Source organism: Rhea americana, unplaced genomic scaffold, assembly GCF_003343005.1.
Source record: "Rhea americana isolate MKP2758 unplaced genomic scaffold, rheAme1 scaffold_127, whole genome shotgun sequence".
Classification (NCBI taxonomy): Eukaryota; Metazoa; Chordata; class Aves; order Rheiformes; family Rheidae; genus Rhea; species Rhea americana.
In genome coordinates this window covers 2,285,507-2,299,981 of record NW_028185339.1, presented here as the reverse complement: position 1 = coordinate 2,299,981, position 14,475 = coordinate 2,285,507, and the positions used below count along the sequence as shown (strand labels likewise).

The 14,475-nt window shown below is 33.2% G+C and overlaps 1 protein-coding gene across 1 annotated transcript in view; it reads right to left on the bottom strand.

The window, feature by feature from the left end:
* GPATCH2 (G-patch domain containing 2) overlaps window positions 1–14,475 on the bottom strand; it is a 125,401-nt gene that overhangs the window by 23,941 nt on the left and 86,985 nt on the right. Inside the window, exons 7-8 of the mRNA XM_085326084.1 lie at window positions 12,179–12,218; window positions 8,874–8,944 (exon numbers count right to left, since the gene is read on the bottom strand). Coding sequence (XP_085182210.1) covers window positions 8,874–8,944; window positions 12,179–12,218 — 111 coding nt within the window. The remainder of the gene's footprint in view (window positions 1–8,873; window positions 8,945–12,178; window positions 12,219–14,475) is intronic.

Sequence of the window (14,475 nt, the reverse complement as noted above, 5' to 3'; positions counted from 1 at the left end):
TCCAAGACATGAATGCCAGAAAACATTTAAATATCAACATCTGTTGAATTATGTTAATTTAGTGTAATATAATTGGGCATGAGTTGGAATTGATCAAAAGTATATGAATTAGACAAAGGCAAATCCAAACCAATAACTTGGTGTACAAACAAGTCAAAGAACATTGAGAGAATAAAAACAACAAAAAAACTTCTGTTAAAAATTAAATAACTAAAATTATAGTTTTCCTCAACAAATGCTGTGATTTTGCATTTTCAAGACACGAGTATCTATGATATTTCTAATTTTTTGACAGTAAGTTTCATTATTATTTTGTGTCAAGCAGCTGCTGAGAGAAATAAATGTTCATAAATGTGTAATTGTGAAAAGTAGTTAGAAAACAGGTTGCTATAGTAGAGTATCATCTTGTTACAGTTACAGTACAATAATGTATTGTTCCATAAATTCTAAAGCAAATAGATTCTTGTTTCTTCTTGATCTTGTGCCAGTGTTGTTGATATCCACATGATACAGGCCCTGACACAGCTCCCAAGTGTCTGGAAAATATTTTTTGACTTGAGCAACAACCACAGGTTGAAACAGATACTTCCACAGAAAGACTCTTGATAGCTTACTCTGGTACATTATTTCTTTGGGATATTTCTGGATACATATTTATTTATTAAGTATTACAATCCCTAAATACAGTAAGTACAGGACAAGCGTATTTTGTTGAAAAGAATTTAAAAAATATGTCTTACCTATATACATCTAGATTACACTCACAGAGTGAGGTTAAATCAGTGCAAACATTAGTGTCATAGCCACAATCCTCTACTTATAAGACATGCACAGATCAAAGAAGCAACACTGTAAAAATCCACCATAAAGATCGAATATGGTAGCTTAGAAATAGAACAAGAGAAGTGTCTCTTAAGGTTGGAAGCACTCAATCTCAATTCCAATTTCTTTCTTCGTCTCTATGCGGAGAATGTGGGCAAGCTTAGCCAACTGGAATGCACGTGGTCCACTAGTAGGGATCAGTAATTGAGTTTATGTCGGTAAACAGCCAGCCCAATGTAATGACTTTTAATTGATCTTTCAGACCTAGTTATGGACCATTGATCCAGAAGCTCTTCTGTTTCACTACAAACTCTATGGTCAGTCTTTAGTGTACTGCCTTCCAATTGGTTCTGAGGAAGTAACTGCTGTATACCTGGACCACAACTTCATTCTCCTCCATAGTCCTTCCATTTCCATTTTTTAATCCTGTTTCACAAACAACCCTTCAAACAGACTGACTGGTTGGCCTAGACAGTACAGCTATAATTCAGTCGATAATCCGRAAAATAATATGGTCATAATTGCATGCAAGAAGGGCCAAGAGAAAGATYACAAAAGCTGAGACTGAATGGATGCTTCCTTAATACTCTGCACCCATTTGCTTCAGTAACTGTCACTCAAGTCCATCAAATATAAAGGGTCTGTACGTGTAGGACCGAATGCARAATTTGACTTTGTAATAACAAGAAAGAACAGGTAAAGAAAGTCAAATAAATGTTGTTTTTTGGGTCTTTTTAGTTTCAAAATTCTTTACTAGTATAAACTCTTATACATTCCTCCAAATCAATCTTAGTAATGGTATTAGCATTTTTGAAATATATGTAAAGTAATAGGACCTTTAGCAAAGCAAAGCAGATCAGTAGCCTGAATAATAACCTTTTCTTCCTTTTGGCTAGGACAGTTGCTGAACATTAGCTTCCAGAAAGACTGAGATATTACAAACGACTGATTTCAAATACCACAATGAAAATAAATACAAAAATTCTATATAATAGAATATTATATAGAATAAGGTACTTTTATTTTATTCTAACCTCATTCTCTCCATATGCAAAGTTATAATTTGAATATAAGTCAATGTATCTATTCCWATGATCAGAATTTAGTGACACAGAATCAGTGAATGTGTCTCAGTAATGGTTACTACTGCATCATTAGAGTGAATCTGCACCAGTGCTGCTTTAGGTGTATTAGATTCAAGGAACCCTCCAAGATTAGTAGGAACCTGATGTACAGACTGCACAAAAAACTTAAGAGATGCCTTGCTACAGAAACAGGCAATCCCACCCTTCCCTCAGGCATGGATATTCATCCCTGTGTTTGTGGCACAGAGCATTCATGTWCCTGCATGGTGAAACAGGTAAGAGAAGATCCAAATTTTTGGGAAAAAATACCTACTTTTGTTTCAGTACAGATCACTACATCAATGTAAGTCACTGTATGGTCACACAAGCTGTCATGATGGCAAAGATGAATGGTAGAWATAAATGGGAGAACAGAAAGCTGCTGCTCTTAATGGTCACATTGGTTAATACAAGATTAAACTGTTTGCGAAACTACAGTGTAAGTTACTGTGCATTAGCTCCTTCATAGAGCTTCAAAAGTAGGAAAGATCTTCACTCCTTCTCTGAAGCCCAAATTAATTTTATCCTAATGCCATTAGCATTTTAAGAGGTAAGTTGAGAGAAGCAAAGCTAGAGCTTTGGAGCTTAAACTGGAGAAAATAGCGTTGTGGCAACTAAATAAAATGAGAAGAAAATGCATTTTAAAGTGTGAGAAACAAGCATACTGTGTGATAAAATTCAGGTATCTGAAAGTGAAATTTGCTTTTCAATCCATCCAGGGGAAAACTCAATCCAGATGGATTGAGGACAAATTGACTTTCTATTAGTTAGCACATTAATGTTTACCTGAATTCAATTTGGAAAGAAAAATCTGCAATACTGTTCAYCATTGAGCAGCTTATTTATGTACAATATTATGAAGTGTATGAGGTTTTAGTATAATAACAATGAAATTCTCTTTGTGRTTTTGTAGTTAAAATTTTATTTTGCATTAAGGCTGCAATGAAACTGTTTGGAGTATGTGGTAAAATATACTTTTCAAAACCAGCATGGTTTCTGAATTTTCTAACACTCCTGCAAGTCTACTCATCACATATGTTAAGTTAAAATAATATGATACTTTAAGATACTTCATCACCAGTGTTAATTTAATCAGTTGATGCCCTAATCTATTAATGAATCAATACATAGGCCTCAAGATATTCATAAAGTTAAATCTCACTAAAGCATCACATACTGGTTACGTTTTCAACAATAATCAGATAGTTTCCCCTTTACAGAAGCCTTTTCAGGACCTGAAAAACAAGGCCATACTATAGAAAACTCCATCAGAAGAACAGTCCTCTTTCAAAATAGCACCATCTCCTAGTCTTCTTGAAGTGGCAAARCACTAAACTCATGGAATATTGTTGTCCCTGAGGGACAACAAGGGAAGAAGGGAAGGAAACAACGTGTCTCAAAAATTCATGTAATTCAATCGGAATATATTCTACATTAATCTATAAATATTACTAAGCACCAATCATAACATCAATATTATTGTTTTGCAGCACTCAAATGAAGAGATAAACTGCTTAGTTAATTTTTAATGATGTAAATACATTTGGCTTTTAATGTTATTTCTGAGTCTGGGGTTACAGTTATTATGTTTAATAATTTTACACTTAAAAAGGAAYTTTAAATATAACTTCCTTTTAAAGTATTTCTGTTGGGAGTCTATGTCAGTGTGATTGCAAAAGTGAATCATGTAGTAAAAAGGCTACACATTCCTTAGTTTTACTGCTGAGTAAGTTTGTGCACATTTTCACATATAATTTTCAAAAAAWAAGGCTCAGTTCACCTCCTCTTGTGTAATTTCATTCCACAAAAGCCACATTAAACAACTACAGTTCTTGTAATTAACCAGTAGTCTAATGTACACTTCTCTTATCCCAATCTATTAGCAGCTGCTCAAAAAATGTAGTAATTAATGGTTTCATTTATTTTTGGCAAACCTGCAAYGCGACAAATAGTTTTGTATCTGCTGCAAATTAGGACTCTTTCCCAAACAGCAGATGACATGGTGGGAAAGAGGGAGCAGACAGAATCCTTGCACATCTTTGTCTCTTTAGAAGATCAAATAAAGAGCAGCTGTAATGCTATCTGTCACATCTGTGTTAAAAATAGTGATCTGCATCACCAGATGAAAATGAATGAGTGCTGTACAAATAGGCGTTTTCCTTATAGACTGGGAAAGGCTAAAATTTATATGTCTAACAAAAAGCAATAATATACTTTAAATAGCTCTCGTCACATTTAGTGCATTTTTTTTCATTTTAGGAGCTTCCTTTAAATACTAATTCATAGAGAATAACATTATTCATACAAAATAAAAATCATAAATGTGTAGTAGAGACTTCCTCTTTCACCAACACAAAGTACCTAAACTTAAACCATATTGAAAACTACAGAAAGGGAGGAGGGAAGGAACAGTTACAGAAAACACAGAGAAACTATGAATAACATTCTTTTCTTTTTATTGATACTTATCACCAGKTAGTAGCCTCTGACATTTTGTCCTTTATATATAGACACTTTTTGCACTACTTTCAGAATCTTCTTTCCCTGAAGGTGTCTTTCACAGGTGTGTTGCAGGCTGTGCTGTGTACCATGGCAAGAACAGACTTCAAAGACTTCTTGCCAGCTCAATACAGAGCAGCAACAGGTGATCACGGGAGGAATGGCATACAGTCCTCATTTCACCCTACAGTAACTGCTGAGCAGCTGGCTCCTGTTGATTTTTAAGGAAATATCAAGGCAGCACATCTAGCTCAGGTTAGGGTCTATCTTGCAGCTGCAAGGAGGWTTTAATTCTCTCATGCTAACCTGCTGCTACACTCACTAGATTATTAACACTACATCAATTAGCTAGTTTAAACATAGCCTGCACAATGCTACATCACTTTGAAAAATCACTTTTGTGAGTGTGACTTAACCTTCTTGTAAACCAGGGCTGAAAATGCATAAAGCCTGTAAGAAGCCTTTATTGTAAAGATTGGTAGAGGAACATTTGAGTATGGAAAGCCGTGGAGCTATCAAGATACAACAAAAATAAATTGGTAAGCAGCAAAAATTCTGGCTTTTTTTTCAGTTTATCAGAATATGCCTATGTCATAAATCTCAYTTGTAGTACAATAAGGAGAGCTAAAGATGCAGATAAAATAAAGTTATTTAACAGGAACATACTGTAAAAGAACTATGACAGAAAACCATTAGGTAAGGAAGTAATTGTACAAGTTTAACTTACTTGGGAATCTGCTGTTTTCCCAATCAGCAGTTGTGATACTGAGAGATTACAGCATAAACTAACTAGTCTTGCCACTAACTGCATGATCAAAGGCAAAATATTAAGTCACTTAAGTATTCTGGTTATCTTTCTGTCAAATGAAGATACAAGTACTTCCTAACTTTGTAGGGGTGTTGTGAGGACTAATACATTAAAAGACAGGCAGATAGTTGTCTGACAGGGGCTCCCTTAATGAAATAATCACTTGATCAAAATAATGTGTTATAGTGGCTCAGCAAATTACTCTTCAACACTGTCTCCTTGGCTGACAAAATGATTGCCCTTAGCCCTGGGGATTTCTGTTTTTTTTTTTTTGGTAGAACACATTTTTGTAAAACTTGACAAAGAACACGAGAGCAACACAATGTGTTTTACCGCCGGATTGGAGCACGCAACCAATGAGCATGTGCTCAGTTAGAGCAGTTCAGCTGCCAAGCAGCAACTTGTTAACTCGACATAACTCAATCATGTTCAATTGTTTGCCCACAGCCTAGGGCTACAGACAGACATTTGGTCTGCTAACAACTGCGCCAGATGAAGACATTACTATCCCAAGCTATTTGTTATCACACATCTGCTGGAGATTATCATCTCCACAGTTCTGCCTGAGGAAGAAATCATGTGAGCACTCCCTAATCTGGTTTACACAAAACCAGCCAATTTAATTTAAATAGGTGAGTTGAGCTAACCAGGCTGGTTTTGCCTGAAGCAGATTAAAAAATGCAGACAAAAAAATCACTTCACTGGCAAAAGAGTAGAGGATGAAAATAAGCAGCTGGGAGAGTTAACATCTTCAAACAGTGTGGCTATATCTGGGAGGGGACTGCTCCTGTGCTAGTGCAAAGAGATGGCCTTGAAGTTGTCCGTTTTCAGACAATATGGGAGAAATAAATACAGCTTCCAAACCATAATATTTAGTCCTATTCATATAATTTAAAACAATCAATGGGAAAATACATATTTGTAGACTGAAAATTATCTGTAAGCATAAATAGATTTATTATTTAAGTGCTCAAATATAGAAGATAACATTGAGTTGTATCTATATTATATAATCTACTAAGTTTTGTGCTACAGGACTGTTCCTTCTTAATGTTTTGTTCATCAGTAGCCATATCAATAGTTTTCAACAGTTGAATTATCTTTGCACTAATAAAGTGCAAAACAAATACTAGTTTGTATAGGATTGGCTTAAAGTCATTCTTATAAATGCTGGAGCTCGTCATCATTTTTTTTGATTTTTGCCAGAAGCAACCTAATACAAGCAGGCCAGTAGCGTAAAGCTTACCCAGAAAGCATCAGTGTTCTTCCACTAAGAAGAGAGAGTTACAGACCAATGCAGTGTTTAGACCTACCTATCTTTCTGATATAGTTCTCAAGTAAATTATTCCATAAGTCACTGATCTAATGTAATACAGGTATTTATATACTCCCTACATGCTGAGACAAGAACTGCTTTTGCTCATTGAAAAAGGGTAAGAAAGGTCAAGGCAAACGAAAAAGTGTGTGTGTGTGTGTATATATATATATATATATATATATATATATATATAAAAAATATGTATTTGTGTGTATGTATTTCAGATATATACGAAAAAAGATAAAATGTTTTCCAGAACAGCAAAATAAATACATCCCCATGCCCTAGAAATATGGTTGTATGAAAGCTATATAAAGAAACACCTACAGAAATTCAGTCTTGCTATAAGAACATCAGATTAAACTGTATTCTGGACAAGCACAGTATTATAGAAATTCCAATACTTACTGCTGTTATTTTATCACCGCATTTAGCAACAAACAGCAAGACCATACAAAGTGTTTGTACTAGTAATGAACATTACTTCTTGTGTGCCTCTTTTTAAGGAAAGCTACTAATCTGAATTACCTTGATATGCCACTTTAATAGTTTAAAGCATGCAAATCATTTAGAGTAATTTAGATGCAATTTTAGAATGCTTCAGACTTTAAGGCGTGTGTAAACATTTGCATTCAACAAATAATTTAACCCTATATGCGTGTGGTAGACTGAAATCATGGAAGATATACTACAATGTTACTTAATTCTGAAGAGGGCTGAAATTTACTCTGATGAAAACTTGTGACAGAGCAGAATGGTTGTGGGTGATTTCTACATATTAAAAAAAGGGGGGGGGGAAGATGGGGGAAGGGGAGAAAAAGAAAAAAAAGAGTAGCATATTAGCTTAGGAAATTTTACACTAGAATATGGACAATTATTGGGCCACAAATTACTTATGATCAATGGAGAAAGCAAAAAATTTCATGATGCAAGTCAAMTCCTTATTTCCAGCAGCTAAACTGTAGTAAGAGTGTTAAAATTTGTTTAAAATATGYCTTGTAAATTTGATAAACTTGATATTCTATGACCACAGGTAGCCTCTTAAATATACCATATTGTAACATTATATAAAGTTTGAGAATCTCTGTTCAAGTCACTGTAAAGAACTAACAGTAAAGATTTTATGATGGACAGAGAAAAGGTGATTTCCTGAGAAAAGTAAAATAATTATTATGAAATAAGTTCACTCCACCTGGAGGAAGAAGGCTTTGGAAACAGAGGCGGTGGTGCCAGGACAGGTCAGCAGATAACTTCGCCGTTTTTATACAAACTATAATATACGCTGTAGTTTTATGTATGTCGTAACAGTGGTTTATGAAAGCCTTACTTTAATAATACTTGAAATGTTTTATTGAAAATGACTGTCTTCATTCTTGGATTAGCTATGTATTGCTTTAACACAACCCTGCCAAGTACTTGTTGGGATAACAGTCTATACTAACCTACTCCYGATTCAGATATGAAGAGAAAATCACTTCAAGTATTTAACATCATTTTAAAAATCTCTACAGTTACTGCTTGCATAGGTAACAAACACTCAAGAGCTTCACTGGCCAGAATACTAAATGCCTAAGTTATGATTCTGTYCTCAGAAAACATTTTACACTGCTACAGCATAAAAATGACCTCAAAATGACTTTATATACAACCTGTTTCTTAATACTTTTTTTTTTTTTAAACCAATTCTATACTCTCAGCTTTATTTAAACAGCCTGATAATAAATGCACATTTATGGTGAAAATTCCTATCTAAAGTGGACTCTTGTATTACTATTCTGAGCAAAAATACAATTTGACAGTGAGGCATGCTAGAAAACTTGTGCAAAATTTTTCTGTTCTTTTTGGCTTAATACACAAAGACRATCATCATTTCTGAAGATGCTTGAAATACCAAAACTTGGACAATCAACTTTTTAGTGTGTAATCAAGACTTGTATACAATGAAATAGAATCATATTTAATACGCATATTTTTGACGAAAGGGTTGGTCTGACTTTCCTGATATTTGTCAAGGAAAGYATTTAACAACACTAAAAGCTTACTTCAGGATAACCACGTATATATAGAAAGACAAATACCTGAAAGTACATTGTCTCACTAAAGAGCATAGTACTACATGACGATACAAACTTATTCTGACTTTTTTGAAAAAGTAATTTGATATTAGAGCATTATATTTACAAGACAATATAAAATAGTGTAAGGTATTGTATGTAGGAAGAGAAACATTTCTGTTATTTCCCACTTTATAAAACACTAATGTTAAAGTACACTTTTAATGACAACTGCAGCATTAACTTACCTGCTAGCTGTTTTTACTGAGCTGTTCTTCTTGTGTCCTCTTTCTGATCGGTTGTCTCTCAAGAGCTGAAGCTATCCAAAAAAAGTTAAGAACAGTCTCATAAACAATTCCTTTATTTACATTTTAGAAGTGTTATTCTGACAATACTGTTCTTTTCCATCTTGTGCCATGTCTTTAATAACTTAATTGGCTTCTATTTCTAGAGTTTTCAACCAAGACATTTTACAACAGTTAAAGATGGCCACTTGATTAAATTTTGTTAAAGTACACTAATAGCTAAGATTGTGACACATATGCATCAATTTAAAATTTCTAAAATAATTGAAAAAGTAAAAGCCTTAGCATTCTAAAAACATATTGGAAAGTCAAAGATTCAGTCTTGCACAATTCCTATCCAAAACTGTAAAACTGTAAAATTTTCAATATTTACCTTTCACATTTAATTTAAATTTTCAAAATTGTATAATGAAAAGTGTTGGAGATTTCCACTTAAAAAAAAAAAGTTCAGATGAGCATTTGTATCTGAATATTTATGAAGCAGTTACAAATACTTCTGAGTCCTAAAGAATTTTTATAATTTGAAAACAGCAGAACTGACAAATACACAGAATTAAGGCTTCCCATTATAGTGCCATACTTAACTAAAATGGTGACTCAGCTTTTAGGACAAACTTCAATTTATTTCAAACACATAGAGGAAGACATTTAATTCAGACTCCAATTCCAAGGTCTATTTCCAGCATTATGATATTTGTTAGTATGAGTAAATTGGTAGTAACAGAAAATTGTCAAAAAATTACACTATGAAAGTTAAAACTAGACAGAATAAAAGAAAAGTTTCTTTGGAAGTAACCATGTACTGAGCAACATATAAAATGAAATATTGTTTAGAAATGAACTACAGATAAATGGAGCTAATATTCACGGGAATCACATTTAAAAGTACACTAGGAATTAGGAAATTATGAAATTTATGACTTGGCCAGTCAGGCCAGCCATATCTCAATCTTATGCATGAGCAGATACTCCAAAAAGTTACACTATCTAAGAATTATGCTCAATTATTATTTTTTCTCAACTACTTGTTTCTTGTATACGGTGTGCTCTGTTATTTCAGYTATGCAGTTTTCAGAGGCAGGAAAACAGTGTAGTCTGGATTTAAAAGACAATCTGAAGGATGCACAAAGATAAAAAACTTTGTTTTGATATACTTTAGCAAAATATTTTTTCATTTTCTTATTGTCAACAAATCAGAGTACTTGCAACTCATACCTAAATGCGGCCACAATTTTTACCAGTGTAACAATCATGCAATGTCTCTCATGATCAGGCTGGGGGAACAGTCTTGCCCCTTTTAACACTTTTTGGCAGATCATAGTTATAGTATGTACAAATACAGGTTAACTGTGAAACTGTAGATGTGGCTGGTTAATTGCTTAATAACATAACTTTAACTGCAAAAGCTAACTAAAAGTATTWAATCCATGAAAGTTGTACCTATAGTTATACACTACAGACCTTCATAGCTGTAAACTTTAGTGAGAGTTTGATAGGTTGCCAAAAGGGAAAACCTACACTAACATAATTGTTTCTCCAYCATTCTCATTTCTTTAACTTGTTAAAAAAAAATCCATTATGTAGCAGTAGCACTGTATTATTTGATGATATTAACTGTACTTCAAGATTTATGACTAGTGTGTAAATTATAAATACATAAATTATAATATTATAAATATTATAATATTATAAATATTAGATTATCTCTGAAAACAGAGCCTTTACAAAATGTATAATAAACATGTAGAATTTTAAAATAATTCAAATTCACTATCATCTGAGAAAGTACCTGATGAAGTAAGTAACATTATACACCAGCCAAACAGAGGTTTTTCATACTCTGACCATGCTGATTGGCCATTACCAGTATGTATGATATAGGTTAGAATATTTTTAGCATGGAAATTTGCATGCTATTATAAGTTTAGAACTCTGAAAAGATGTAAACAGCACTCTGTTATTTGAGACAATATATTAAAAAAAAACACTTAAAAAGATTACTCAAACTCATTCTAATCAGTTTATTTGACTATTTATAGCTACAACATTTCAGCAATAGGAAGATCAGCCCAAGCGAACTTTTTGTCATGTTTAACTCAAMGTCAGATTAACTTAGTGTGTTTCTTGTATTAGAAACTGTATTTCAAAATGATGCGAGTTAAACGTGAATCATACAAAGCTCTTTGTTTAGGTGTTAAATAAGTTAGCTGTTAAATAATTTCTGTAAAATGCTAGAAATTCACAATTTGCAGCTAAAACTGTACAAGGTTTCTTTCATTCTGACAGTTTTCAGAAAATAAAATGACTTCATCTTAAGATGAACCTCTAAAACATTCTGTGTATCTTATTTCTTTTTGATGTTTAAAATCTACTTTAAATGTGTAAAAGTACTACTGAATTGATGTTGATTAATTAAATCCATTGAATTGCATCTGTTCTTATCAACTTAAAAATATACAAATTAATTTTAACATTACATTTCAATGCATTGMTAATGTATTCAGCTACTTTTACTGAATTCTTGAAACTGTATATTTTAAAAATAGAGAGAGATTTATTTTCACATTTTAAAGTTCCTGAACTGTATGTTCTCTTTGCACCTTGCTACTACCTATAAAGCAAGGTATTATGTTGCTATTCAGATATGAATGTGCTTTCATATTCCCCCAAGCATGCCTCTGGGCTTTGATCTTTTAGACACTTCATTTTAGGTGCTCTTCAGCAGGCAAAATGGTAGTTTTCTCCCCAGTATCTGCACCATGAACCTCTTTGCTTGATTATAGATACAATAGAGATTTAATAGCTCCTTTTCTACTGTTGAGGTCTTTTTAACCAATGAGATGCAAAAAATTGGAATTGAAGATCTTCCTGAAGCCTGTGCATGCTTGTCACTTCTGTATTTCTAGATTTTGAGTGTTACACATTTTTGTTTTCCAGAATTTATAGAACCACAACATTTAGAGATACTAACATTGACAATTAAATTAATTTTAAAATAAAATATTCTTTTAATTTAACCTGTCAAAACCCAAGCAATCYTAACTGAAATTATTATTTAAAGATTTTTAATTAACTAAAAGGCTTTTTGAAATGCACTGATGTTAATAAGTTTCCTTGCAAAAAAAGATGAAATTAAACCCGTTTTGTTTATCATTTTTAAAAATATTAGCCCACTGCCTCTGGAGAAGAGGTAGTTAAATTCCTCTATATATCTGAAGTAAATTGTTCTTGATCAAAGCAGTTCTTACCTGGCTATGTTCCTTCCTAGCCCCAGGGCTAAACCAATGGCTGTGGGAGAAAAAGAAAAGACAGGTTTAACTATACAACTAACAAAGCACATGCTGTCATATGACCAGTATGTGCGTGCTTTCGGGTATTTTGTTGTCTGCCAGGAAAATACAGCCTTCGGCTATGCTTTATTTTAATGGGATATATTACTGAACTCTCAAAGTCTGCAGCAGTTTTGAAAGGATTGAAAGAATGCACATAATGCACATAGCTCTACAAATTTTACTTGTGAGTAGCCACTGGCTTTATAGGTAATTATGTTTTGTCAAACAATCTAAAATAATATAAATACTAATAATTTAATATATTAAATACATGTGCTGTTACTAAAAGTAATTCCATGTATATTAATCTACAATTAAAAAGATTTAAGTACTGTGGACTAGCTGGTAGTTGTTAATGTATTATTTCACAATCTGAAGTCTGAATCTAAAGTGAAATTCCAAGTCAATAAATTCAGTGGCTTAAYTTCTCAATACAATTGCACAATTTGCACTATTGGCAGCCTTATTTTGCAGAGACTAGTTTGCAATAACGGGTTGACCTGAAGGGACAAGAGCTTACAATGACTCTTCCCTCAATAGAAATAACAGGATATTAATACTGGTTCCCATACACTATGATCATATAGAACTGAATTAACATGTGAGCATAGGTGCAGCAAACACTATGCAAACCCAGGGCCAAATCTTGACACTTGCAAAATGAARAGGAGAGGAAAACAACAATTAAAACAAAGAGGTCTTGAAACTACATATAATACCTGTATTTTACTCCTGTCACTAAGCACTGGATTTTCAGGAAAGGGTGAAATAGCTCAATCTATTATAATAATGCGCAGAAAGACCATCACTATATTTATACATATGGTTATATGGTTTCCCTGACAGTGACAACATAGCAAAAGACTGCAAGCTTAATCTGGTCATTTGATCACCCTTTGTTTTTTTTTACCCTTTTAGGTAATCAAATTCTATACAGTTTTAGACTATAATCATATTTTTTTTCCACAGCATACTATATCAGCCACAAAATGCCACCAAAAGTTTTAGATTAATTAACGTACTTGAGAAGAAGCAAAGTTATGGAATTCTCTCATCTGTCCTAAATTACTCTTTGCTTAAGTCTCAAATTTGAAAGTTCTTTGTTCAAGATTAGTGAAGCCCGTCATTTTTATAGCGAGGGCGTTACCATGCTCCAGAAGGAATACAAGACACAGCTGTGACAGAAACGTAAATATTGCTAACTCCCTTTTCTACTTTTTAGGTGATTGAGGAGGAGAAGAGGTTGGAAATGAAAAAAGAGTAACAGCAATAAAGTTAAAAGTATACTTTGAGATAAAAGTTAGGCCCGGATRCATCATAGACATGACAAACTCATGAAACTGTACTGAACAGTACAATTTTGTTGCTAATTAAGTTGAGGAAAACACAGGAAGAGTTCATGCACATCCACTGATGGTGGCAGTRGATGGAAAGAACCACTAGGTTTGTGAGTGACCCAATACAAAACAGTCACAGACACTCTGGTGAAAAGAAATGTAAAGAGTTAGACCTAAAATCCATGTAGACAACCACCTTGTCTCTGGCAATGGTCAACAGCAAGYGTTTATGGAAGAGCAGTAAAATGAGATAGGTATATAATGATCCTTCCCAGAAAAACTCAGGAGTTTGTGACAAATCACTGGATTACAGACTAAATAATTAATACAAGCTGTTTCTATTGAAAAAATGTATCATAGCAATTTGAGTTTCATATTTAGACATTAAAAAAATCATGTCTAGATAAAGAATAATATCCCTTCTAATTAGAGTAATATTTGTGCCACACTATTATAATTTTGACCATTCACTTAATTCCATTCTTTTTTGTTTGCTTGTTTGTTCTAATAAAATGAACAAAAAAGTAAAAACCATTATGAGACAGTCTCTGTTGAATTACTCTAGGGTAGATATAACTGAAATCACAACCTCTTTAGTTAAAATCTACATCAGYGAGTAACACGATGCAATAGAAGCAGGTCAGTACCGTAAAACAGTTTGTACTGAGGATCCGATGCTTGCACTGTATGCAATTTGGGGAGTTTTGGTCTAGACTTGTGAGCTCTATATATCCATTAGCAGTTAGAATGTGTAACATATCCCCAAATGTATTATTTTCTAGTCATATGTACCCTGTGTTTCAGATTTCTGTTTTGGAAAATACTGGAAAATTTCATCTTATTATTCCAACTACTTAGAAGAGATTACAAAGAAAT